The following is a 27,525-nucleotide window of genomic DNA, read 5'->3' on the forward strand; positions in this document are numbered from 1 at the left end:
TATACAGGATGGTTGTTTCTGTGTGGTGAAATTAGGGATGTTTTCCTTTTCCACATACTATTCTGTATCTCACACATTTTCTGCAGTTTGTGGGTATCATTTTAAGATAGACTATTGACCTTCTATCTAACATAACCACTCAGATTTGGGTGCGGCCAAAACCCAAAAACCCAAACAAACCAAACTCCTCCAATAGCTAATTCTCTAGGGAGACCGAGGGGTTATTCTACCATTTGTTCAGTATGAGTTTCTAGAAACTAACAGTTATCTCTCTATTTTGAAGATGAGCCCAGAAAACCACCAAATTAAATAAAGTATAGCTGCTTCTAATGGCCAAACTCCATATGCACATTCCTTCATAATTCAGACTTTCATCTACCAGGAAATACAGTAACTTCATGACTTCAGGATGCAAATTCACAAAAGCAGATCTGACCAAAATCTTAGAAAACACATGTTCCCAATCCAAGCATATTTCTTACCCCTGAAATAGTGCTAAATACATGCAAACTAACTGCCCACTGCATTAACCTAGCAATTTAAATATTGTGTCTGATTTTACTTCTATACACATGTCTCGTTCAGAGGAACACTGGGAACATCATGGTTAAATCCTCTAGGATTCAGTGGCTGGGAGAGTCCTTGGAAGGGACAACATTCATTGAACAGATAAGGGAACAGAAAGCAGAGGTGGGGACTACATTGAGAGAAATAAGCAAGGGAGTGGAGCCTCTTGCATTCAAGACTGGCAGCAAGGCAAGAAAAACAACTAACACTCTGTCCCAAGGGAAAACTCTATGGCCAAGGGGCACATCCCACAGGCATGGTTAGCATGCAGTCTGTCGCCTCATGGTGCTGAGGGGCTGGACCAGTCCCTGGCAGACCTGGCACACAGTCTCAGGGCTGTTAGGTACCAGCCACACCCCTGGGAGTGGCCACATGCCTACCTCTCTTTCAGGTTCCTTCTCTGTACAGACCTGGGAATATCAGAAGAACAGAAAAATTCCAGAGGACAAAGAGAGAATGGCATGGAATTGGAAGGGTCCTCCTTCCTGTCAGCTAGCATGGGGGTGGGTAAATTTACAGGCTGGAACAGGATCCCTGGCCCCTTGTGTTTCATGAAAGTGCTGGCTGCACTGTGCAACCTCCTCGGCTGATTTTCACAAGAAGAATGCCTGGCGACTTTGATCCTAAAATTTACCTTCTTAATTGTATTCCACCAATTTCACATCATAATCCTTTTGATTAGTCAGAACAGTTTTGGGAAGGAGAGGAGAGTAAAGGAACATCAGCACCTCTTAAGAATATTTACCAGGAAAGTGGATTTTCATTAATTTGATGAAAAAAGATTAGAATTGCTACACTGATACTCAAGGCCAAGATCAAAGAGCTGAAAGGAATTGATATCGCCTAGCGTCCTGGGGTTGTGGGGGGGTGCGGTCCTGAAAATCTTCAGACAAATATAATTTCTGGTATCTGCACCTGTATTCAGATGGCCAGTGCAAGGCCTTTGGCTCAAGCCAGGCCTACGGTGAGTCCTTGTCAATGCCACCTAGCACGAGCCAGGCAAACTCTTTAAAAACGCAAACTCTGCATAATGCAACCAAGGAGGGCAATCAAAATGTTGAACACCACCTTGTCCAACAAGCAGTAAATGTCCCTAAGGCATGTCAATTTCTGAATCTTGCTTTAACCTGAGTAGGAGGAAACACAGCTTCCTCTGGAACCATCTTCTGCTTTCATTTCTGTAAACATAATCTGCCTCTTTTCTCTGACTCACTTCAGAGACCCCACACTTGAAGCAGCCTTGCTCAGGAATAAAGCATGGGGTAGGGCAAAGACTCTTATTTATTTACAACTGATAAAAAGGGGGTGGGAATTGTAAAGGTGGCCAGCGAAGGCTTGCTGATGTACACTCAGCAAAGTTTCTGAAAGGCACTTGTGCCCCCAAAATTGTAAAATCAAAGCATAGATGATAACTTACCCAAAGTGACTGGCTAAGTTCATGGAAATACAAAAGAGAAGGAGATTTTTGATCATGATAAAGCTAGAGAACATTCCATTGTCCATTCCCAGTAAGAGTAATAGCTGAAGCAGATGAATTTGGAAGAATAACTGTTTCTTTCTCCAACTTGATCTTGAAGCTGCAAGGTACATAAGGGGGAAAAGCATATAAACATGAATGTTCTCATGCCACAGTTCCTGGAATCAAATCCTACTGCTAACAGGCAATTCAGAAAGAAAAGAGCCTGGCTATTCTTATCCAGCATGGCTCCACCTTAGGTGTTTTCTGAGTTCAATGGCCAGCAAGTTGGGGCATAAAAAGAAGTTACAATATGCCTTAATCTTCACTTTTACTCAGAGTGCAGAAACATTCTCCTAATTTATTTTTCCCATGTCTCAAATACTTTGTTGTACTTTTACCATGTTATCAAATGACCCATTTAGTCCTATTATTAGAATAAATGCCTCAAGTTATCTAACTGTATTTTGCATCTGTCAAATCCACAAGTGGAATCATTTTACCTTTCTGAAATATTTGCCACGCGTTCAAAGCCAGCAAGCTACTCCTTGTTCTGCAAGGTGCTGAGAGAAAGTATGTGGAAAGAGGGGAAAAAAGGCACATTTAAGAAACAGATCTTCGCAAGATCACGATGCTATAAGAACTGCTTATCAGGGGGTTGCCACGTTCTCAGCATTCTGTCCCCCTGACCAAAGAACTTAAGGATCAGATCACTGCATTTGGGGAAGTCTCTAGGCTCTGTTATGGGCCCTAATGAATGAATTTGAAATCCAGGCAGGCACAATCCCTGGGCTCTGCAACTAACCTTAGCGAAGGCATATATTTCTCAACATGCGCATAACGCAAATAGGTGCACACCATACAGGAACACCGCGTGCTCAAAAGAAACGTTTTCCCAAGACGACCCCAGGCCAACTCCAGAAGAGGGAAACACACAACAGGTACTTCCACCTCAGAAACCGGGGCCTTCGAGTCGAGAAAGGCAGGGCGGGGGTCGCCTGGGCGCGTCCTGGGGCTCGTCGCCAGACCCGGGCCGGAGTCCCGGCGGCGAGCACGCGGCGCTGCATGCGGGAAACCCGGGCGGCGCCTCCTGCTGCCCTCAACCCGGAGCTGGGACCACCCAGGAGAGGCTGCCCTCCCACAGTCCCGGGACCGTTGTCGGGGCTCGCCGGCGCCGGGGGCGGCATTGCGGAGCCGCAGCCTCCACCGCCCCTGGCACCCGCGGCCCCGCAGGGTCGGCCTCCCGCCCGGTCCGCAGCAGCGTGCCCAGCTCCTCCGCTCGCCGACCCTCCCCGGCTCGCTTCTGGCCCCGGCCGACCTCCCCGGCTCCTGCCCCGGGTCCAAACCGAGCGTCCTGCGGGGCAGCGCTCTCTTCTTCGCGAGGAGCGCGCGGTGCGGCGGTGGCTCGGCGTTCCCCGGCCTCGAGAAGCCCGCGCGCCCCGCCCGCGCCCCCTTGCTGCCGAGCCCGCGCCCACCCTGCCGGCAGCGCTCGTACGACACGCGCCTCGGAGCCCCAGGGCCGCGGGGCCCTCCGCGTGCGTGATCTCGCCCCTCGGCTCCAGTGACATAGGCGGGTGCCCCACGTCCCAATTCCTACCGGCGGGCGGGCGGGCGCTGCGCCCTCCTGGTGCCCCGTCCGGCCAGGCTGCGCCGCTCTGGACGCCCCTGCTCTCCCGCACCGGCTGTGCCTCCGCAGTCGCCGGGGGAAAGTTTGCGCTCCTGGCAGCCCGCGGCGCCCCGCCTGTCTCCACCTCCCTTCCCGAGCCAGGTGCCCGGAGGACAGGGGCCGAGCCGGGGCCGCCGGTCCTCTCGCCCTCGCCTGCAGCTCCTTACCCCGCTGCCCCGACCTGGCGCGCCCGGGCTCACCCTGAGCGCCAGCCCAGGAAGGCGAGCCGTCGGCGAGGGTGCATCCTCCTTGTTCGCCTGTTCTCGGCCGGCTGGCAGGCACGGAAGGCCGGTGCGGCGTCACCGCCCCATGCCGCCAGCGCGAACTTCCCCACTCCTCCCGGGCAGAGCGGCTTCGGCGCCCCCCGCGCTCCCGCCGCCGCCTTTCGGCTCCGCTCCGCGCCGAGCCCGAGGCCGCGCGCTGCCCCGCTGCGGATTCCCCCCGCACCCTCAGCGCACTCGCGCGCTCGCTCTCACCTCTCCCGAGCGCCACATGTCGTCTCCGGCTTTGAGGAACGTTCCTCTGCAGAGGCGCTCCGGTAGAGGCCGCCAGACGCTCACCAAACGAACCCTTGCCTCCGGCCGGCTCTGTGGAGGGGGAGGGCTCGGGACCCGCGGTTGGCCAGGTTTGGGATAGGCCACATTCCTAATGAAGTTTCTTGGGGACCTTCGGGAGCACCTTGGTGCCCTCTGTAATAAGCAATAGCCCCTTCTTCTAGAGCAGAGATGGACAGGGAGTGTAGGCAGGCAGCCCAGAGGCCGTTGCTCTGAGAGCTTTCCTAGTCTAGGACCCACCCTGAGCACCTTACTGGCCTGAGCCTAGCCCTTCCTGGGTCCTCCACACAGGCCTCTGTGTCCACATCTCCTATTTGCTTTAAAAAGAAACTAGCTGGTGAGGCTCCCTTTTTTTTTTTTTTTTTTTAATCTGTAATTCATTGCTAAGGGAGGGAAAGTCAGAGTAAAATCGGATTAATTAGAATTAAGCATTTATCTAATTGCAATACATATTTGAGAGGTTTAGAAAATTCTTTTTGCTTGATAAGAAGCCGCCTTAGTAGCAAGGGGCCCTGGAGTCTGCAGACCTCAGAGTGGGTCTGGGGCGTGGACAGAGGTGCAGGCACCCTCCTGCACCCATGTACATCCGGGATTTCATTATTGGGGGTTATGTCTGTCTGCCACGCTTTGCCCACCATGAGAGGTGAGGCTGGCATTAAGTCAGGATGGAATAGGAATGCAAAAGTAGGCACAGACCTTGGTTTTCAAAAGGCAGCATCTGGTTTCCTGGAAAGGGGGATGTCTCCTGACTATGAGAAAACATAGGGTGAGACCTTTGAGATTTAAAGCAAAACCACCAAGATGGGAAGTGTATTGTTATTTCCACATCTTTGTGACACTGCGTTGCTTACAATTGCTTTTAACAGAATAATTGTGAGAAAGGCAAATTTCTAACTGTCAGAATCTTTAATCTTTCAATGTGTGAAGTCACTGTATTCTGCAGTTATGAATAATGCGTGTATTCCAAATCTAAGCTAACTTCTGGCACTTTTGCACATTCTGGAAAGTCTGAGATTTTCCAAAAATAACACCTTGTGAATATATTTCAGGAACAGGACATAAAAATGCATAAGTGTTCTAAATATAAGGAAGTGTTATTCTGAATATATACTTAGTTACAGTATTCAATAACTCTGATTCTAGTGGTTCTGTATGAAAAAAAATTAGGTAAGATGCTCATTTGAAAGGCTTTTCTGATTCTAAAATGAATAAGTTGAACACATGCATTTCTTCATTTTCTAATTTTTCAAAAGTCCTATCACTAAGATAAAGTTCATTGATAGTCAAAAACCATAAAATTAACAGTAATTTAAAATCATATAATTTTAACATACTAGGTGTGTAGAATTCTAGATTTAGAGGTACCTGTAACAGATGCTCTTTTCCCAGGATTAAACAACATAAGGTAAATTAAATAATTCAGATAAAGAATGTATTTAAAGCTTTATAGATTACCAAAGTCATTCAGTAATTTTTGCAAAAATAATGTAGATAAACCAGGGATTATTTTGGATTAGTGAGAGTTACAAACACTAATTCTTAACAATAATACCTTAATGAATGAAATTAAGTGTAAGAGAATTTATGTTCTTTTGATGAGTTATTTTTTAAATCTCCATGTTTTTGATGTTTTCTATCAGTTTAATTTCAATGCATATTATTGCACACATGGAAATCATCTTTAGTAAGATCTAATCTTTAAAACTAGATTTAGCACATGGCTTAAATACTTACTTTCTCCCTGTGATGAAATGATAACCTAGTCTCTCCTTTTAATATGTATGAACAGATAACAGATAATAGAGCCTTAGGGTCAGATGGACCTGAAAGGAGGATGAAATAAGAAGATATATCATAACCTTACAGAAATTCACATTTCAGAAGATATTTATTCCCATTTCATGTTTGTTTTAATATGGAATTCAGTGTTTGCCCTGAGAAATAATGGTCTGTCAGCTGCATTCCCATTTGTTCCATTAGCATTTCCCTTTGACTGAATGACAGAAAGCCAAGTAGTTATAGTTCTGAAAGGCAGTAGAGGGCACCCCAGTTCCACATAAGCTTTGTGTTGGACCAGTCTTTATAAGATTTTAGTTTCCAGTGTGAGAGCCTATAATAGCTGAGCTTTGAGAAGCTGGGTATCAGTGGACCACTCTCTGTCCCACCCAGAACAGAGGCAGTGAAGACAGGCTTGTGTTTGTGGGGGCAGGAGGAGTAGAGATGGCTAAACCAGAAAACTGTTGCAATGAAGAGGCAGACAAATGAAGAGAAGCTGAATGGAGGGGGTTCTAAGCTGAGAGTCCCCTTATGTAGAATAAGCCATGTTCATGGAACTGTGTGTTATTTTGTACTTAGGAAAACTCAAGTACAGGGTAAAGATAGCAAGGGTAAGATGAGATAGGTATTAAGACAAGAAATGAGAAGCCAAGGAATTAACTTCCTTCTCCCAGCAAGAAGCTGTTGAATTGGTCAAAGGAAGGATGTGTTCCAGAGCAGATTTACTGTACCGACAAGATACAAAAACACTGCTGGGGAAGTTCCTGTTGTGGCCTAGCATGTTAAGAATCTGACTAGTATCAATGAAGATGCAGGTTCAATCACTGGGCTTGCTCAGTGGGTTAAGGATCTGGTGTTTCCATGAGCTGTGGTGTAGGTTGCAGACGCAGCTGGGATCTGGCATTGCTGTGGCTATAGTGAAGGTCAGCAACTGCAGCTCTGTTTCAACCCCTAGCCTGGGAACTTCAGTATGCTAGCAGGTGCAGCCCTAAAAAAAAAAATAAATAAATAAAAAATAAAGAAGAAAAAAAAAGAAAAGAAAAAGTGCTGAGAAGAGACAAATCTAAGCTGAGAGCATGATTGAATATCACAGGACCAGTCCATGGTGGAAGTTTAATAAATGTTTGAGTTTTTTCATTGATGGAATGATAATCTTATTGATTCACATGTACTCAAAGCACATTTATCCGTGCTATGCCCAAACGGAAACAAAAGGGTCTTCGTTGTTAAGGAAACAGAGAGGTTAGTTCCGACTGGAAGAAGAAAAAAATTTCTAGGCAAAGATGATAGTTGACTTGGACTCTAAAAAAGAATTTGGACCAAAAATGCCAGAAAAGGTAAAAGAAAGAGCAGGAACAAATGTAGGTGGGTATAGGGTGCACTAAGTAATAAATGCTCCATTCACAGAAATCACACTCAATGTTTAATCCATCACTGATATCTTTCATTATTCACCTTATTTAAATTAGAGCTTTCATACTAGTTATCTGAAGACTACATATAGACTACAGAGGTGTTTTAATTAATCAGCATTATTCTAAATTAAATTAGAGACATTAAAAAGCCAGAAGATTTCACATGAATAAATAAGTCAATGGATAAATAAATAAATAGATTTCTGGCTTTTCTTGAAAGAGAGAAATAAAAAGCAAATTTAGCAATGATGGATATACATTACCACCCTCCTTCCCTTCAGCCTCCCAAATCCTCACCTACTTATACTGGGCGTGGGCTCCTTAGAGTATCATAATCTCTTCTTTTTTTATACTTTGCCTGGCCCATTACTTATGTTACCGGCAAATAGGAGAAAACGAGGTTTTAAAAAATATTTAATTTTTTTCCTGATTTCATTTCATCTTCTTTATTGGCTTGTTAGTTACATCTACTTTATTTTGTTTTTCCTAGTTTTTCTATGACCTAAAGAAATCTTCTGGAGTTCCCTGGTAGCTCAGCAGGTTAAGGATCTAGTGTTGTCACTGCTGTGGCTCTGGTCACTGCTGTGGCTCTGGTCACTGCTGTTATGTGGGTTTGACCCCTGGCCCAGAAACTTCCAAATGCCACGGGCATGACCAAAAATAGAAATATTTAAATTATTATGGGTTACCTTTAAGTAACATTATACTATTTTATATGTAGTATTGAACCTTACAACAATATACTTGTATTTTTTTTTTGCTGTCTTATTTGCTGTCATTATCACATGTTACTTCTACATAGGTTAATTAGGCAAGTAATTAATTAACAATCAATTATCTTCTTTTTTTTTTCTTTGTCTTTTTGTTTGAGGGCCACACCCATGGTATATGGAGTTTCTCAGGCTAGGGGTCTAATCTGAGCTGTAGCTGCTGGCCTACACCAGAACCACAGCAACGCCAGATCCGAGCCGTGTCTGCAACCTACACCACAGCTCATGGCAACACAGGATCCTTAACCTACTGAGCAAGGCCAGGGATCAAACCCGCAATCTCATGGTTCCTAGTTGGATTTGTTTCCACTGCACCATGACGGGAACTCCAATTACTTTCTTTTTAAATTGTGGTAAAATATGCATAACATAAAATTTATAGGTACCTCTATTTAAGTGGACAGTTCAGTGACATTAAGTTCACTCACAGAGTTCCTGTTGTGGCTCAGCAATAATGAACTCAACTAGTATCCATGAGGATGTGGGTTTGATCCTTGGCCCTGCTTAGTGGGTTAAAGGATCTGGCATTGACATGAGCTGTTGTGTAGGTCACAGACTTGGCTTGTGTCTGGCATTGCTGTGACTGTGATGTAGGCTGGCAGCTGCAGCTCAGATTTGACCCCTAGCCTGGGAACTTCCATATGCCAAAGGTGTGGCCCTAAAAAAGACAAAAAAAAAAAAAAAATTCACTCACATGTGCTGCCATTACCACTCTCCATCTCTAGAACTCTTTCATCATCCCCAACTGCAACCCTGTAACTATATGTAATAACTCACCATTCTCCCCTCCTTCCTTGCTCCTGGTAACTACTGCTCTACTTTTGATCATGAAGTACCTTTTGACTTTTCTAAGTACCTCATATCAGTGGACTCAGAATAATTCTCCCCTTGTGTCTGGCTTATTCTACTTAGCATAGTGTTTTCAAGGTTCATATCCATAGTATGAAATTCATTCTTTTTTCAAGGCAGAATGACATTCCATTGTATGTATGTTCCATAATTTGTTTATCCATTCATGTATCCACGGACATTTGGGTTGTGTCCACCTTTCGAATATTGTGAATAATGCTGCTATCAACATTGGTGTAGAGATAACTATATAAGCCCTTGTTTTCAATTCTTTTCTGTATACACCCAGAAGTAGAATTACTGGATAATACTATAATTATATATTGAAAATTTTTAGGAACTCTCATACTGTTTTCCATAATGGTTATACCATTCTACATTCCTAAGAACAAGATTTCCGATTTCTCCACAGTCACCAATATTTGTCTCTGTTTTTGTATATAATAGCCACCCAAATAGGTTTGCAGTGTTACCTTATTGTTTTGATTTGTATTTCCCTTATAGTGATGTTGATGATCCATGTGTGCTTATTAGCCATCTGTACATCTTCTTTCAAGAAATACATATTCGAGAATCTCGTTCATTGTTGAAATGGGTTGTTTGGATTTGTGGTGTTGGATTATATACTGGCTATTAATTCCTTACCAGATATATGATTTGAAAATATTTTCTTCCATTCTAGGTGTTGTCTTTCTACTCTGTTGATACTGTCTTTTGATACACAAAATTTTTATTGTGATGAAGTCCAATTTGCCTGTTTCACTCTTTTGTCTAGTTGTTTTATCTGTTATTAAAAGTAGGGGGAGTTCTTATTTTGGCTCAGCAAAAATAAACCCGACTAGTATCCATGAGGATGTGGGTTAGATTCCTGGCCTTGGTCAGTGGGTTGACGATCTGGAATTGCTGTGAACTCTGGTGTAGTTTGCAGACACAGCTAAGATCCCACATTGCTGTGGCTGTGGTGTTGACAGGCAGCTGCAGCTCCAATTTGACCCCTAGCCTGGGAACTTTCATATGCAGTTCCTGCAGCACTAAAAAGCTAAATAAATAAATAAATAAATAAATAAATAAAGTAGGTATTGAAATCTCCAATTACTACTGAAGAATTGTCTCTCTTTGAAGTGCTGTCAATTTTTTTCATATATATTTGAGGATCTGTTATTAGGTTCATAAATGTTTATGACTGTTATATCTTCTTATTGTATTTAACTTTTATTAATATATAATGTCCTTGTTTGTCTCACTATATTTGTCTTTTTGTTTTAAGTATATTTTTTCTAGTGTTAATACAGCTATCCCAGCTCTCCTTTGGTTAGTGTTTAGATGGAATATCTTTTTCCATTTTTTCATTTTCAACCTAGTTGTGTCTTTGAATCCAAAATGAGTTGCTTATAGATAGCATATAGTTGGATCATAGTGTTATCCATTCTACCAATCTCTGCCTTTTAATTTGATAGTTTGTTACAAAGAAAAAGTAATAATTGAAAAAGAGAAACTTATTTCTGCCATTTTGTTTTCTATATGTATTATAGCTTTTCTATCCCTTGTTTGCTGCATTACTGTCCTCCTTGTTTTGTTGATTATTTTTTTTGTGATGAAAAAATTTTAAATTCCCTTCTCATTTCCTTTTGTGTATATTTTATAGCTGTTTTCTTTGTGGTTACCATGGTGATTACATTTAACATCCTAAAATTATAACACTCCCAACTTCCTAAATTATTCTTAAAATATTTGCATACATTACAGTTCATTTCTTAAACTATAAAATACTACAGGTTTTGACAAATACGAAGTGTCATATATCCACCGCTACAATATCATACGGAATAAGTTCATTGCCTTAAGAATCCCCTTGTTTTATCTTCCAAATATCCCCCTCCATCTGAAACTTAGGCAACCTTTGATCTTTCTGCCATCTCTGTAGTTTTGCCTTTTTAAGAATGCATATAATTGGAACAACAGAGCATATAGCCTTTTCAGACTGTCTTCACCAACTTTTCAGTATAGGTAAATATTTAAGATTTACCCGTGTCTTTTTATGGCTTGATAGTTTATTTCTTTTCAGCAGCTATATTGTGTACTAGTACCACAGGTTGTTTGTCCATTCACCTATTGAAGTACATCTTGGTTCATTCAATTTTTTGGTAATTATGAATAAAGCTGTATAAACATTCACATGCAGGTTTTTATGTGGACTTAAATTTCAACTCATTTTGGTAAATAGCCAAGAGTATGATTGTTGGCTTTTACAGTCTTACTACTGTAAGTTATATGTTTAATTTTGTGAGAAACCCAAATTGACTTCCCAAGTGGCTGTACTTTTTTGCATTCCCACCAGTAATGGAGGAGAGTTCCTGTTGCTCCACATTCTTTCCAGCAATCTTGAACTTATTTTATTTTAATTTTTTACTTGCTTTTTAAAAATTACTCAAATGAATTTATCACATCTGTAGTTGTATAATGATCATAACAGTCTGATTTCACAGGATTTCCATCCCACAGCCCAAGAACATCCCCCCACCTGCCAAACTGTCTCCTCCGGAGACCATAAGTTTTCAATGTCTGTGAGTCAGCATCTGTTCTGCAAAGAAGTTCAGTCTATCATTTTTTCAGATTCCACATGTCAGTGAAAGCGTTTGATGTCGGTGTCTCGTTGTATGGCTGACTTCACCTAGCATGAGAGTTTCTAGGTCCATCCATGTTGCTAAAAATGCTGGTATTTTGTTCCTTTTAATGGCTGAGTAATATTTCATTGTGTATATGTACCACATCTTGATCCACACCTCTGTCAATGGACATTTAGGTTGTTTCCATGTCTTGGCTATTGCAAAGAGTGCTGCAGTGAACATCGGAGTACATGTGTCTTTGCAAGTTGTGGTTTTCTCTGGATAGATGCTGAGGAGTGGGGTTGCTGGATCAAATGGTAGTTCTATGGTTAGTTTTCTGAGGCATCTCCATACTGCTTTCCACAGTGGTTGCACCAATTTACAACCCCACCAACAGTGTACTAGGGTTCCTTTTTTTCCACACCCTCTCCAGCACTTCTTGTCTGTAGACTTTTTGATAATGTCCATTCTACTGGTGTAAGGTGGTACCTCATGGTGGTTTTGATTTGCATTTGTCTAATAATGAGTGATGTTGAACATCTTTTCATGTGTTTCTTGGCCATCTGTATGTCTTCTTTGGAGAACTGCCTGTTTAGATCTTCTGCCCATTTTTCGATGGGGTTGTTTGTTTTTTTGGGACGGAGCTGCAGAAGGTGTTTATAAATGTTGGCGATGAATCCCTTGTCAGTGGATTCACCTGCAAAGATTTTCTCCCATTCTGTGGGTTGTCTTTTCGTGTTTAGGGTTTCCTTTGCTGTGCAGAAACGTTTCAGTTTGATTAGGTCCCATTTGTTTATTTTTGTTTTTATTGTCATTACTCTTAAGAGGTGGATCAGAGAAGATGTTGCTTTCGTTGATGTCAGAGAGCGTTTGGCCTAGGTTTTCCTCTAAGAGTTTGATAGTGTCTGGTCTTCTGTGTAGGTCTTGAATCCATCTGGAGTTTATTTTTGTGTCTGGTGTTAGGGAGTGTTCTCATTTCATTCTTTTCCATGTGGTTGTCCAGTTTTTGCAGCACCACTTACTGAACAAGCTGTCCTTTCTGCATTGTATAGTCTTGCCTCCTTTGTCCTAGATGAGTGGGCTGTAGGTGCTTGGGTTGAATCCTGGGCTTTCTGTCCTGTTCCAGGGATCTCTATTTGTGTCTTTGTGCCAGTACTGTGTGGTTTTGATGATTGTTGCTTTGTAGTATAGTCTGAAGTCCGGGAGCCTGATTCCTCCAGGTCCATTTTTCTTTTTCAGGATGTCTTTGGCTATTCTGGGTCTTTTGTGCTCCCAGACAAACTTTAAACTATTTTGTTTGAGTTCTGTGAAAAATGTCCTTGGTAATTTGATAGGGATTGCATTGAATCTGTAGATTGCCTTAGGTAGTATAGTCATTGTGATAATGTTAACTCTTCCAGTCCACGAGCATGGTATGTTTTCCATCTGTGTGTGTCATCTTTGATTTCTTTCATCAGTGTCTTATAGTTTTCAGAGTTCAGGTCTTTTGTCTCTTTAGGTAGGTTTCTCCTAGGTATTTTATTCTTTTGGATACGATGGTAAACGGGATTGCTTCCCTAATTTCTTTTTCTGCTCTTTCATGGTTAGTGTATAGAAATGCCATCGATTTCTGTGTATTGATTTTGTATCCTGCGACTTTGCCAAATTCGTGGATGAGCGCTAATGGTTTTCTGGTAGCGTCTTTAGGATTCTCTAGGTATAGTATCATGTCATCTGCAAATAGGGATGGTTTTATTTCTTCCTTTCCAGTTTGGATTCGTTTTATTTCTTTTGCTTCTCTGATTGGTGTGGCTAGGACTTCCAGACCTATGTTGAAGAGTAGTGGCGAGAGCGGACATCCTTGTCTTATTCCTGATCTCAACGGGAAATCTTTCAGCTTTTCACCATTGAGAATGATGTTTGCTGTGGGTTTGTCGTATGTGGCCTTTATGATGTTGAGGTAGGTTCCATCTGTGCCCACTTTCTGAAGGGTTTTTATCAGAAATGGGTGTTGGATTTTGTCAAAGCTTTTGTCTGCATCTGTTGAGAGGATCATGTGGTTTTTATGCTTCAGTTTGTTAATGTGGTGTATCACACTGACTTATTTGTGGATACTGAAGAACCCTTGCATCCCTGGGGTAAATCCCATTTGATCATGATGTACAGTCCTTTTAATGTATTGTTGGATGTGGTTTGCTAGTATTTTGTTGAGGATTTTTGCATCGATGTTCATTAGTGGAATTCGGCTGTAGTTTTCTTTTTTGTGGTATCTTTGTCTGGTTTTGGTATGTGGGTGATGGTGGCCATGTAGAATGAGTTTGGGAGTATCCCTTCCTCTGTGATTTTTTAGAATAGTTTCATAAGGATAGGTGTTAGCTCTTCTCTAAATGTTTGATTAGAATTTACCTGTGAAGCCGTTTGGTCCTGGACTTTTGTTTGTTGGGTGTTTTTTTTGTTTGTTTGTTTGTTTTTTTGTCTTTTGTCTTTTTGTTGTTGTTGTTGCTATTTCTTGGGCCGCTCCCACGGCATATGGAGGTTCCCAGGCTAGGGGTCGAATCGGAGCTGCAGCCACCGGCCTACGCCAGAGCCACAGCAACGCTGGATCCGAGCCGCGTCTGCAACCTACACCACAGCTCACTGCAACGCCGGATCGTTAACCTACTGAGCAAGGGCAGGGACAGAACCCGCAACCTCATGGTTCCTAGTCGGATTCGCTAACCACTGCGCCACGACGGGAACTCCTGTTGGGTGTTTTTTAATCACAGTTTCAATTTCAGTACTTGGGATTGGTCCATTCATCTTTTCTAGTTTATCTTGGTTTAGTCCTAGAATATTGTATTTTCCTAAGAATTTGTCCGTTTCTTCTAGGTTTTCCATTTTATTGTTGTATATTTGCTTGCAGTAGTCTCTTATGATCCTTTGTATTTCTGTGATTTCTATTGTTACTTCTCCTTTTTCATTTCTAATTTTATTGATTTGAGTCCTCTCTCTTTACTGCTTGATAAGTCTGGCTAGGGGTTTATCAATTTTGTTGATCTTTTCAAAGAACTAGTTTTTCTTTTCATTGATCTTTTCTATGGTTTTCTTTGTTTCTAGTTCATTGGTTTCTGCTCTGATCTTTATGATGTCTTTCCTTCTACTAACTTCAGGTCTTGTCTGTTCTTTCTTGAGCTGCTTTAGATGTAATGTAAGCTTGTTTATTTGAGCTTTTTCTTGTTTCCTGAGGTGGGCTTGAATTGCCATAAACTTTCCTCTTAGAATGGCTTTTGCTGCATCCCATAGGTTTTTGAATGTCATATGTTTGTTGTCATTTCCTTCTAGGTATTTTTTAATTTCCTCTTTGATTTCTCCAGTCATCCATTGGTTTTTTAGTAGCATGTTGTTGAGTCTCTAAGTGTTTGTGTTTTTTGCATTTTTTTTCTTGTTGTTGATTTCCAGTCGTATAGCATTGTGGTCAGAAAAGATGCTTGATATGATTTCAATTTTCTTAAAGTTACTGAGGTTGGATTTGTAGCCCAGGATGTGATCAGTCTTAGAGAGCATTCCATGTGCACTTGAGAAAAATGTGTATTCTGTTGCTTTTGGATGGAATGTCCTATAAATATCTATTACGTCCATCTGGTTTAATGCATCATTCAGGGTCTGTGTTTCCTTATTGACTTTCTGTCTGGTTCATCTGTCCATTGCTTTGGGTGGGGTGTTAAAGTCCCCCACTGTGATTGTATTATTGTCGATTTGTCTTTTTAAGGTTGTTAGCAGTTGTGTTATATATTGTAGTGAACCTAGGTTGGGTGCGTAGATATTTAAAATTGTTATATATTCTTCTGGGATTGATCCTTTGATCATTATGTAATGTCCTTCTTTGTCCCTTAAAATATTCTTCATTTTAAAATCTATTTTGTCTGATATGAGCATTGCTACTCCAGCTTTTCTGATCCCCATTTGCATGGACTATTTTATTCCATCCTCTCACTTTCAATTTGTATGTGTCCCTAGAAGTGAAGTGGGTCTCTTGAAGACAGCGTATATATGGGTCTTGTTTTTGTATCCATTCCACCAGTCTCTGTCTTTTGGTTGGGGCATTTAGTCCATTCACATTTAAGGTAATTATTGATATGTATGTTCTTATTGCCATTTTCTGAATTGCTTTGGATTTGTTTTTGTTGCTCTTTTTTCTTTCCTTCTTCTCTTGTTCTTTTCTGCCTAGAGAAGTTCCTCTAGTATTTGTTGTAAGGCTGGTTTAGTGTTGCTGAATTCTGTCAACTTTTGCTTATCTGTGAAGGTTTTGATTTCTCCTTCAAATCTGAATGAGAGCCTTGCTGGGTAGAGTAATCTTGGTTGGAGGTTTTTTCCTTTCATCACGTTAGGTATATCATGCCACTCCCTTCTGGCCTGCAGAGTTTCTGCTGAAAAATCTCCCCATAACCTTATTGGGGTTCCCTTGTATGTTATGTGTTTCTTTTCCCTAGCTGCTTCCAAGATTTTCTCTTTGTCTTTAATTTTGGTCAGTTTGATTCATATGTGTCTTGGGGTATTCCTCCTTGGGTTTATTTTATATGGTACTCGTTGTGCTTCCTGGATTTGAGTGAGTGATTCCTTCCCCATGTTAGGGATGTTTTGGGCTATTTATCTCTTGGAATATTTTTAATGTCCCCTTCTCTCTCTCTTCTCCTTCTGGCACCCCATAATATGGATGTTGGTGCATTTAATGTTGTCCCAGAGTTCTCTGAGACTCTCTTCATTTGTTTTCAATCTTTTTTCTCTTTTCTGTTTTGCATCCGTAATTTCCACTAATCTGTCCTCCACCTCCCTTATTCGTTCTTCTGCCTCCTGTATTCTGCTGTTGGATGCTTTTAGTGAATTTTTTATTTCAGTTATTGTATTTTGCATCGCTTCTTGTTTAAGTTTTATATGTTGTATCTCTTTGCTTAGTGTTTTCTGTAAGTTATCCATCTTTGCCTCCAGTTTATTTCCAATGTCTTGCATCATCTTCAGCATCAATAGTCTTAAGTCTTTTTCCTGGAGGCTAAGTATCTCCTCCTTGCTTAGCTGATTTTCTGGGGTTTTTCCTTTCTCCCTCATCTGAGTTATAGTTCTCTGTCTTTTCATTTTTATAGGTTTGTGGTGTGGTGACCTTTTTCCAGATACTAGAGTTGTAGCCTCTCTTACTTCTGATGTCTGCCCCCCTTGTGGCTGAAGTGGGTATGGGGGGCTTGCTGTAGGCTTCCTGATGGGAGGGGCTGATGCCTGCCCACTGGTAGGTGGAGCCGATTCTAATCCCTCTGGTGAGTAGGGCTTAGTCTCTGGATGGGATTAGAGGCAACTGTCTGCCTGAGGCATCTTTAGGTAGCCTGTTTACTGAGGGGTGGGGCTGTGATCTCACCTGGATTGTTGTTTGCCCTGGGGCTTCTCAGCACTGACTGATGGATTGGGCCAGATTTTCCCAAAATGGCTACCTCCAGAGAACGGCAGCTGCTGAATATTCCCCGGAGCTTTGCTTTCAATGTCCTTCCCCCGCAACAAGCCACGTTCACCCCTGTTTTCCCAGGATGTCCTCCAATTATTTCCAGTTTTGAAGGCTGTAAGACCTCTGTTGCTGGTGCCCGCCAACAGCCCTCCTTTTCTCCCTTCCCTCTGGCCACTTTCCTCCTCCCCCTCCTGCGGGCTGGGCACTGATGCCCCTGCTCCCGCCTGCTCGCCTACCTGCTCTCCTGCTGCCCAGAGCGGTGGCGTGGCGAGTCTGGTGCTCGGTGGCGGTGGCGGCGAGGCTGGACTTGATCTTATTTTTGACAGAGTTTAGGTTTTTAGGTTTTTAGACTGTATATTTGTTTCTCAGCTCCTCAGTAAAAAATGATATTGAGTATCTTTTTCATATACTATTTATTATCTGTATATCTTCTTTAGTGAAGGTTAGGTTAACTTCTTTAACCTATTCCTTTAATTGGGTTATTTTCTTATTTTTGATTTTTTAGGAGTTCTTTGCATAATTTGGATACAAGTTCCATTCCAATAGGCATTTTGCAAATATTTTCTCTCAGCCTGTGCTTGCCTTTTATTTTTTATTTTTGCTTTTTTGGGCTGCATTGTTCCCAGGCCAGGGGTTGAATCAGAGCTTGCAGCTGCTGGCCTATGCTACAGCCACAGCAATGCCAGATCTGAGCCACATCTGCAACCTACACCACAGCTCATGGCAACACTGGATCCCTAACCCACTGAGAGGGGCCAGGGATCAAACTCACATTCTCATGTGTACTAGTCAGGTTCATTACCACTGAGCAAAACAGGAACTCCCACCTTGCCTTTTAATCTCTTAAAGGTGAATTTCATGGAGAAAATGTCTTTCATTCTAATCAAGTCCTACTTAATACTTTTTTTTTCTTTCACGGATCTTGTTCTTGGTTTTATATTGAAAAACTCATCTCCAAACCCAAAGTCATAGGGTTTTTCTCCTGTTATCTTCTAGAAATTTTATAGTTTTGAATTTTACGTTTAGGACTATGATTCATTTGTGCTATTTTTTGGAAAAAAATATACGTGTGTTTCTAGATTTTTTATTTGCATGTAGCTGTCCAATTGTTCCAGCACCATTAGTTGAAAAATCATTTTTCTTCATTGAATTGGTTTTGCTCCTTAAAAAAAAATCTGTTAACTACTTTGTGTGAGTCTGTTTTGGGGCCCCTATCTGTTACATTGATCTATGTTTCCATTCTCTTGCCAACACCATGCTGTGTTGATTTCTGTAACTTTATAGTAAGTATTGAAGTTGGATAATGCCAGTCCTCCTACTTTGCTCTTCTCCTTTAGTGTTATGTTGGCTATTTTTGGACTTTTGTCATTTTTTAATAAATTTTAGAATCAATTTGTCAATATCTGCAAAATAGCTTTGCTGGCAATTTTGATTGAGATTACATTGAATCTATACATCAAATTGGAAGAACTGTCATTTTAAAAATATTGAGGATTTCAACAGTTGAAGACAGAGTTTCCCTTCATTTATTTAAGTATTTGATTTCTTCCAACACAGTTTTGTACTTTTCTGCATTCAGTGAATTGACCTTCAAAGCATTCATCATAAGAAAAAAATTTACGTCAGTATGTATGTGGCAGATTGCAACTACATTTATTGTGGTAATCATTTCACAATATATGCAAATATTGAATCATTCTCTTGTACACCTGAAATTAATGTAATGTTGTGTTAGTATAATATATCAATGAAAAATCTCAATTAAACAGACATTGAATAAGTGCATCAATATTTTGATTGTAAATCAGGAGTTTGCATGAAACCTGCTCTGTTTTGTGAGCTCCAACTGTTCAATATTGTGCAAAGCTGGTGAAAATTCATATTTTAGTAGTGAAAAAGAAACATTAAAAAAATCTTACAGCTCAACAGAAGCTGAGTCATGATCACTCTCTAAATGCAAATCTGATAGTCCATAACAAAAAAAGCTACACTCCTATAAATTGGAAGGGAAGAAAGTGGACTAGGCTTATGTTTTAGGAAAAAGTGAGGTTCAAACTACAAGTTTGTCAACACTTCTGAGACATAGTAAAGTAATTTAGCTTAGATTTGCTATGTCAAGATACAACTCAAAGACACTAAAGATAAATGTCATATCTGCTATTAAAAGAAATACACATTAAAAACAAGGACACAGAAAATTTGAAGTGAAAGCCTAGAAAAAATTCGACCCTAAACACAAACCAAAGAAACCAGTATAGTTATATTAACATGAGATCAAAGTAGACTTTAAGGTAAAAATTTTGCTAGTGAAAAAAACTAATTTCTGCCTTTTAAGTTACATAGAAAAAGTAATAACTGAAAATTTTTTTTCATAAATTATGCTACGAATATATAACATAAATTGCTAGGAATATATAACAATTGTAACTTTTTAGTATCTTAAAAAAATTAGACTCAAACATATATAAAATTGTAAGAATTAAGAGTGAATCAGAAAAATCTCCAGTCCTTATGGGAGATTTTTACTCAGTTCTCTCAACAACTGGTAGAAAAATCAATGGAAAAGCATCAATAATTGTACATAAGAGTTAAATGATTCAACTTTTAAATTGATTATACAACCATACACAAATATTCAACATCTCCTAATAGAAAACCATGAAACATTATTGAGTGATATTAATATATACTTAGGTAAAGGGCTCTATCATAGCCTTCACTGAAAGACTCACAGTGTTAAGTTCTCCAACAAGACAAAGAGAATCATAGCATCTCTACAGAAATCTCAGCAGACGTATATAACATTTTCTTTATCCATTCATACATCGATAAACGCTTAGGTTGTTTTCATATCTTGGTTACTGGAAATAATGCTGCAGTGAATATGGTGGTACAGATATCTCTTTGACTTAATGTCTTCATTTTCTTCAGAGTTCATCCAGAAATGGAACTGTTAGATCATGAGGTAGTTCTATTTTTTATTTATTTGAGGAATTCTATATTGTTTTCAATAGTGTTGGACCAAGTTACATTCCTACCAACAGTGCACAAGGGTTCCCTCCTTCCACATCCTTGCCAACATTTATTATTTTTTGTCTTCTTAATAATTGTCACTCTAATAAATGTGAGATGATATCTCATTGCAGTTTTGATGTACATTTCCCTGGTGATTAGTAATGTTAAGCATCTTTTCACATATCTGTTTGTCATTTGTATGTCTTAATTGGAAAAATGTGAATTCAGATTCTCTGCCAATTTTTAAATTGGATTGTCTGGGGTCTTTTTGCTATTGAGTTGTATGAGTTCTCCATATTTATTAGATATTAACCCTTTATCAGATATATGATTTGCAAATATTTTCTCCCATTTTGTAGTTGCCTTTTCATTTTGTTAATAGTTGTTTTTGTTTGTTTGTTGTTATGCAGAAGCTTTTTAGTTTGATGTAGTCCCACTCATTTATTTTTATTTTTGTTACCTTTGCTTTTGGTATCAAATCCAAAAGTCACCAACAAGGCTGATGTCAAGGAGCTTAGTGCCTGTGTTTTCTTCTAGGAGTTTTATGGTTTCAGTTCTTATGCTCAAGTCTTTAATCAATTTTGAGTTAATTTTTGAGTATTGTATAAGATAATGTTCTGTTTCATGATTTTTTTCATGTGACTGTCAAGTTTTCTCAACATTATTTATTGAAGAGACTGTCTTTCCATATTGTATATTTTTGGTTGTTCCTTCTTCTATTAATATATGGGTGGGTTTATTTTGAGGCTTTCTGTTCTGTTCCATTGATCCATTTATTTGTTTATCTGTCAATATAATACTTTTTTTTTATTCTAACAGCTTTGTAATATAGTTTGAAAGGGTGTGTGATGCCTCCAGCTTTGGTCTTCTTTCTTAAGATTTCTTTGGCTATTCAAGGTCTCTTGTGATTCTATATAAGTTATATGATTATTTATTCTAGTTCTCTAAAAAGTGCCCTAAGTATTTTGAATTTGAAGATTGTTTTGGATAGTATGGACATTTTATAATTATTAATTCTTCTAATTAATTAGCATAGAATATATTTCCATTTATTTGTGTCTTCAATTTCTTTCATTAATGTAGTTTTCAGTGTATAAAGGTCTTTCACTTTCTCAACTGAATTTATTGCTAAGTATTTTGTTCTTTTTATATAGTGGCAAGTGGGATTGTTTTAAATATTTCTTCCTGACACTTTGTTATTAGTGTATAGAAACTTAACAGATTTCTGTATATTGATTTTGTATCCTGCATTCTTAGCAAATTCACCTGCTAGTTCTAGCAGTGCTTTTGTGGCATCTACAGGGTTTTCTATATATGCTATCATGTCATCTGCAAATAGCAACAGGAGCTGGCCCCACCCACCAGCAGTCTAACATCAGGTCTGGGACCCCTGGGCCTTGAAACCAGAGACCCCAGGATTGTGCTCTGCCCACAAGTGAGCCAGCATAGCCCCAAGACCCAACTTTTCACTGGGGCTAGGTAGTCACTAGATCCAGAATCTCCTGAACATTGACCCTGCACACCAGTGTGTGGACACTATTCCCAAGACCACTTCAGCCCTGAATCCTGTCTTGTCAGGACACAGGCAACACACCAGAAAGCCCATAACAACCCTGAGACCCACCGGGGGCTGCAGCCCTACTCATCAGCAGGTTAGTATCAGCTCTGAGACACCTTGAACCCCTCAAACAGCTAGCCCTAGGTTCAGCTATATTTACATTGGGCCAGCTTGGGACACTCAAAAAGCCATTCTAGGATCCAGTACCACTCACTGGCAGGTGAGCACCAGCTTTTGGCCACCTCAGAACCAGAGCTAGCCATGACAAGAACAAGCCCCACACACAAATAGGACAGCTAGATCCAGGAACCCCAGACCTACAACCACCTACCCAAGAACCTGGCTCCTACTATAAGTGAGCCAGTACCAGGGTTCTGCAGCCAGCCACCTGATGTCCCAGCCCCACCAGCTAGTGATCAACAACCTATGCACAATGCAGGGCCTGCAACCAAACAGACTTAGGGCCAGCCATGCCCACAAGACTTCCCATAGGTATCATCTTGCCACAACAGAAGGATCCACACAGCCCTCAAAAGGGAATACCCTAGAGCATATAACACTAGTAACCACAGGAGAATGTGTTTCTGGGATGCATAGGATGGCTCCTTAAAAAAGGTCAGTTCTTTAAGGTTGAGAGACAACTGACCTACCAGATATGTAGAAGTAAAAACACAAAATTAAGCAGAATGAGACAATAGAGGAAGATGTTCCAAATGAAGGAACAAGATAAAACTCCAGAAGAACTAAGTGAAGTAGAGATAGGCAATCTACCCAATGAAATGTTCAAGGGAATGATTGTAAAGATTATCCAAGAACTCAGAGAAGAGTGTATGAACAGAGTGAGAAGTTAAAAGATTTTAACAAAGAGTTAGAAAATATAGCAAAGAATGAAACAGAGCTGAAGAGTACAAAAACTGAAATGAAAAATACACTAGAAGGAATCAACAGTAGATTAAATGATACAGATAAATGGATCAGCAAGCTGGAAAACAGAGTAGTGGAAATCACTGAAACTGAACAGGAAAAAAGAATAAAAGGAATGAGAACAGTATAAGAGACTTGTGGGAAAACATCAGGTATACTATTACCTGCATTATAGGGGTCCCAGAAGGAGAAGAGAAAAAGAGGCAGAAGACATAATAACTGAAAAATTCCCTAACCTGGGAAAGAAAGATACATTCAAATTGAGGAAACAGAGAATTCCAAACAGGATCAATAGAAAGAGGTACACACTAAGACACACTGTAATTAAAATGGCAAAAATTAAAGATAAGGAGAGTCTCTTAAAAGAAGCAAGGGAAAACACCAAATTGAGTACAAGTTAACTCTTATAAGGCTATCAGCTAGCTTTTCAGCAGAAACTCTGCAGGCCAGAAGGGACTGGCATTGTATATTTTAAATAATGAAAGGGAAAAACCTACAACCATGAATACTCTACCTGACAAGGCTTTCATTCAGATTTGATGGAGAGATCAAAAATTTTACAGATAAGCAAAAGCAAAAAGAGTTCAGCACTATCAGTCCAGCTTTAAAAGAAAGAAAAAGTCACTAGAAACACAAAAGTTATGAAAGAAAAAAGTTCATTGGTAAAGGCAAATTTACAGTAAAGGTAGTAAATCAACCACAAACAAAACTAATGGTAAGGTTAAAAGGCAAAAATAGGAAAATTAGGTATATCTACAGTAAGCAGTAAAAGGATATAGAAATCAAAAAGTGTAAAATATGGTGTCAAAAATGGTAAACATTGAGGGCTAGGGAACAAAAGAGCAGGGTTGTTAACGTGTTTGAAATTAAGAGAACTGCAATTAAATATACATATACATAAATATATATACATAAATATATATGTATACATACTTCAAATGTAGCCACAAACCAAAAATCTATAACAGATACACATACACACACAAAACCCCAGAAAGGTATCCAAACACAGCACTAAATACAGTCATCAAATCACAAAGGAAGAGAACATAAGAATATGAAAGGAACAAAGCAGAACTACAAAAACAACCCCCATACTGTTAACAAAATGGCAATAAAACAAGATATATTTATGCTGACTACAAGATACTCACTTCAGACCTAAAGACATACGGACTGAAAGTGAGGGGATGTTTGTATTCCGTGCAAATGGAAATGAAAAAAAAAAAAAGTGAGGTGGCAATACATATATCAGACAGAATAAAACTTAAAGATTGTAACAAGAGGCAAGTAGAATATTACATAATGATCAAAGGACCAATCCAAGAAGAAATACAATTGTAAATATGTATGCACCAAACGTAGGAGCACCTAAATACATAAAGCAAATATTAACAGACATAAAGGGAAAAACTGACAGTAACACAATAATAGTAGGGAACTTTAACACCCCAATCATATCAATGACACATCATCCAGACACAAAATCTGTAAGGAAACTTGACCTTAAATGACAGATCAGAGCAAATGGACTTTGCTATTGAACATTCTATCCCAAAATAGCAGAACACACATTTTAATTGCACATGAAACATTGTCCAGGATAGCTCTCATGCTAAGTCACAAAACAAGTTTTTGCAAACTTAAGAAAACTGCAATCATATCAAGTATCTTTTCTAATTACAATGCTATGAGACTAGAAATCAACTGCAAGAAAAAAACTGCAAAAAACCCAAACAGCTTGAAGCTAAACAATATGCTACTAAGCAACCAAAAGACCACTGAAAAAATCCTAGAAGAAATAAAAAAAAGTACCTGGAGACAAATAAGAATAAAATCACAATAATCCAAAATTTACGGGACACAGCAAATGCAATTCTAAGAAGGAAATCTGTAATGATACAAGCTTACTTTAAGAAACAAAAATTTGACAACCTAACTTTATATCTAAAGAAACTGTTAAAGAACAAACAAAACCCAAAGTTGGTAGATGGAAAAATCATAAAGATCAGAGCAGAAATAAATGAAATAGAGACCTAAAGATAGAAAGGTCAATGAAACTAAGAGCTGATTATTTCAAAAGATAAAATTGATAAACTTTTGGGCACACTCATCAAGTAAAAAAGAGAGGGGTCCCAAATCAATAAATTCAGAAATGAAAGAGGAGAAATTACAACCAATATCACTGAAATAAAGTATGATTATGCAGTAATCATAAGAGATTACTACAAATAACCATATACCAATAAAACAAACAACCTAATGTGCAAATTCCTAGAAATGTATCATCTTCCAAGATTAAATCAGGAAGAAATAGAAAGCATTAACAGACTAATGAATTTGAATCAGTAATTAAAAACTACTAGCAGTCCTAAGTCCAGGAACAGATGGCTTCATGGCTGAATTCTCCAAAACATTTAGAAAAGAGTTAATACTGCTTCTTCTCAAACTCTTCCAAAAAACTGTAGAGGAAGGGATATTTGCAAACTCATTCTACAAAGCCAGCATTGCTCTGATATCAAAACCAGACAACATCACAGAAAAGAAAATTATAAACCTCTATTACTAATGAATATAGATGGACAATCTTCAACAAAACACTGTCAATCCAAATCCAACAATACATTAAAAGAATCATATACCACGATGAAATGGAATTTATCCTAGTGATATTAGAATTTTTCAATATCTGCAAACCCATCAACATGATACACCACATTAAAAAATTAAAGAATAAAAATCATATGATCACCTCAGAAGATGCAGAAAAAGTTTTGACAAAATTCAACATCTATTTATGATGAAAAATTCTCAACAAATTGGGTATAGAGGCAACATACCTCAAAAAAAGAAAGGCCATATACAATAAGCCCACACTAGCACGACACTCAATAGTGAAAAGCTGAAAACATTTCCTCTAAGATCAGAAACCAGACAAGGATTCCCACTCCTACTGCTTTTAAACATAATATTGGGAGTCCCAGGCACAGCAATCAGACAAGAAAAAAGGAATAAAAGGAATCCAGATTAGAAAGGAAGATGTAAAACATTCACTGCAGATGGCATGAAACTGTACATAGAAAATCCTTACGATGCCACAAAAAAACCCACACCAAACTAGTAGAGTTTATTGATGAATCAGGTAAAGTTGAAGGATGAAAAATTAATATACAGCATGTTCATAGCAACATTGTTTACAACAGTCAAGGCATGGAAGCAACCTAAATACTCATTAAAGAGATGAATGGGTAAAAATGTGGATTATATATACAAGGGAATATTACTCAGCCATTAAAAAAAGAATGAATTTTTGCCATTTGCAACAACATGGATGGACCTGGAGGGTATTACGTTTAGGGAAATAAGCCAGACAGAGAAAGCAAAATGCAATATGTTATCACTTGTATGTGGAATCTGAAAAATAAAACAAATGAATTTAACAAACAGAAACATATTTACAGATATAGAGAATAAATTGGCGGCTATCAGTGGGGGAGGGAGGGAGGAAGGGCATGATTTAGTACAAACTACTCTGTGTAAAATAAATAAGCTACAAGAATATATTATATAGCACAGGAAATATAACAAGTATTGTATAAAAGTTTAAAGGGAGTGTAATCTATAAAAAAATGAATCACTAAGTTGTTTACTTGAAAGTAATACAATCTTGTAAATCAACTATACCTCAATTTTAAAAAACTGGACATCAGGCTTGTGTGGAAGCTTTTCTGGGATAGATCGGTGGTCTGGTGCATGGTAGAGGGGGAGAGGGAAGATGACACTCACTTGCTAGAGTGAGGCAGAGGAGGAGTGCAAAGATGGTACCTGCTGAAAAAAGGAAATTGTAAAAAGAGGAAAGAAACTAAAAAGAAATAAAAATGATGATACCCACTGATTTTAGCAGAGGGAATGCACGAAGATGACACCTGCCAGCTTTCAACCCTGAGAGGTATCTTTGAAATTCCCTGCCCCTCAGATCAATGCTTTAAAATTAGGAAATGAGTCTCTTTCACAGGAAGTCTGGGAGCTTTTCAAGACACTGGGCTCTAGGCTTACTTCACCACAAGTCTGCAGATCTTCTGGGCACAAGCCCTGTTGATCTCTGAAGACAGATGTCCTGGGGTCTTGTTCCTCAGATGTCTGTCTCCAAAGTTGGAGTGCTCTTTGTGGGATGCAAACCCTTTTCTTCTCAGGGGGAAGCTTCAGGTTTGGGGTTCCCTTCTGATTATGGGTCACAGGGCTGTGCGTGGAGTTTATGGTGAATTTGCGTTCTCATTTAGCCTTTCCCACCCGCTTTGATGTGATTTCCCTCTTATTTGCCTGATGTGAAGGTGTCACTGCCAGCTTTTAGGGTTTTTTGTTTGTTTGTTTGTTTCAGAAGAAATTATTCCATATATAGCTGTAGATTCTATGCGTCCATGGGGGGAGATGAGTTCAAGATATTCCCATATTACCATTTTGAATTGGAACCCCCAAAGGTAGGGTAATGTAAATAGTGGGGTAGCAACACAAGGGCAGAAGACAGAGAGGAACGTAGATACATATTCACCTGGCATATGACAAAGGAATACTGTGGTACAGTGGAGAAAGGGTGATCTTTTAAAATAAATGATGCTGGCTCATTTTAATATTCATATTGAAAGAAACTAGCTTACAACTACGTAATACTCATAGACATCAATTCCACCTGAATCATTCATGAAAAGACATAAAGGAAAAGGCTGATACATCAAACTGTATTAAAGTTTAGAACTTGTGTTGATCAAAAGCCAAAGAGTGGGAAAAATATTTGCAAAAATTTTTATGTATCAAAGGCCTTTTGTTGAAAAAATGTAAAATATCTGAGAAATCAATGGGAAAAAAATCAGTAATAATTTTAACAGGTATTTCACTTCCGTCCTAGACTTTGGACCTTCTCTCTCA

General features: G+C 39.4%; 1 protein-coding gene across 3 annotated transcripts in view; it reads right to left on the reverse strand.

The window, feature by feature from the left end:
- Nucleotides 1-4,308, reverse strand: part of GABRA5 (gamma-aminobutyric acid type A receptor subunit alpha5) — an 89,384-nt gene extending 85,076 nt beyond the window's left edge. The window contains exons 1-3 of one of the 3 annotated variants that reach the window (XM_047769458.1): nucleotides 4,166-4,308; nucleotides 2,527-2,586; nucleotides 1,985-2,144 (exon numbers count right to left, since the gene is read on the reverse strand). In XM_047769458.1, coding sequence (XP_047625414.1) covers nucleotides 1,985-2,070 — 86 coding nt within the window. In that variant the 5' untranslated portion in view covers nucleotides 2,071-2,144; nucleotides 2,527-2,586; nucleotides 4,166-4,308. The remainder of the gene's footprint in view (nucleotides 1-1,984; nucleotides 2,145-2,526; nucleotides 2,587-4,165) is intronic. The other 2 variants (XM_047769459.1, XM_047769460.1) reach the window with 2 other exon arrangements.
- Nucleotides 4,309-27,525: the final 23,217 nt, after the last annotated feature.

The sequence above is a fragment of the Phacochoerus africanus genome, chromosome 2 (assembly GCF_016906955.1).
Source record: "Phacochoerus africanus isolate WHEZ1 chromosome 2, ROS_Pafr_v1, whole genome shotgun sequence".
Classification (NCBI taxonomy): Eukaryota; Metazoa; Chordata; class Mammalia; order Artiodactyla; family Suidae; genus Phacochoerus; species Phacochoerus africanus.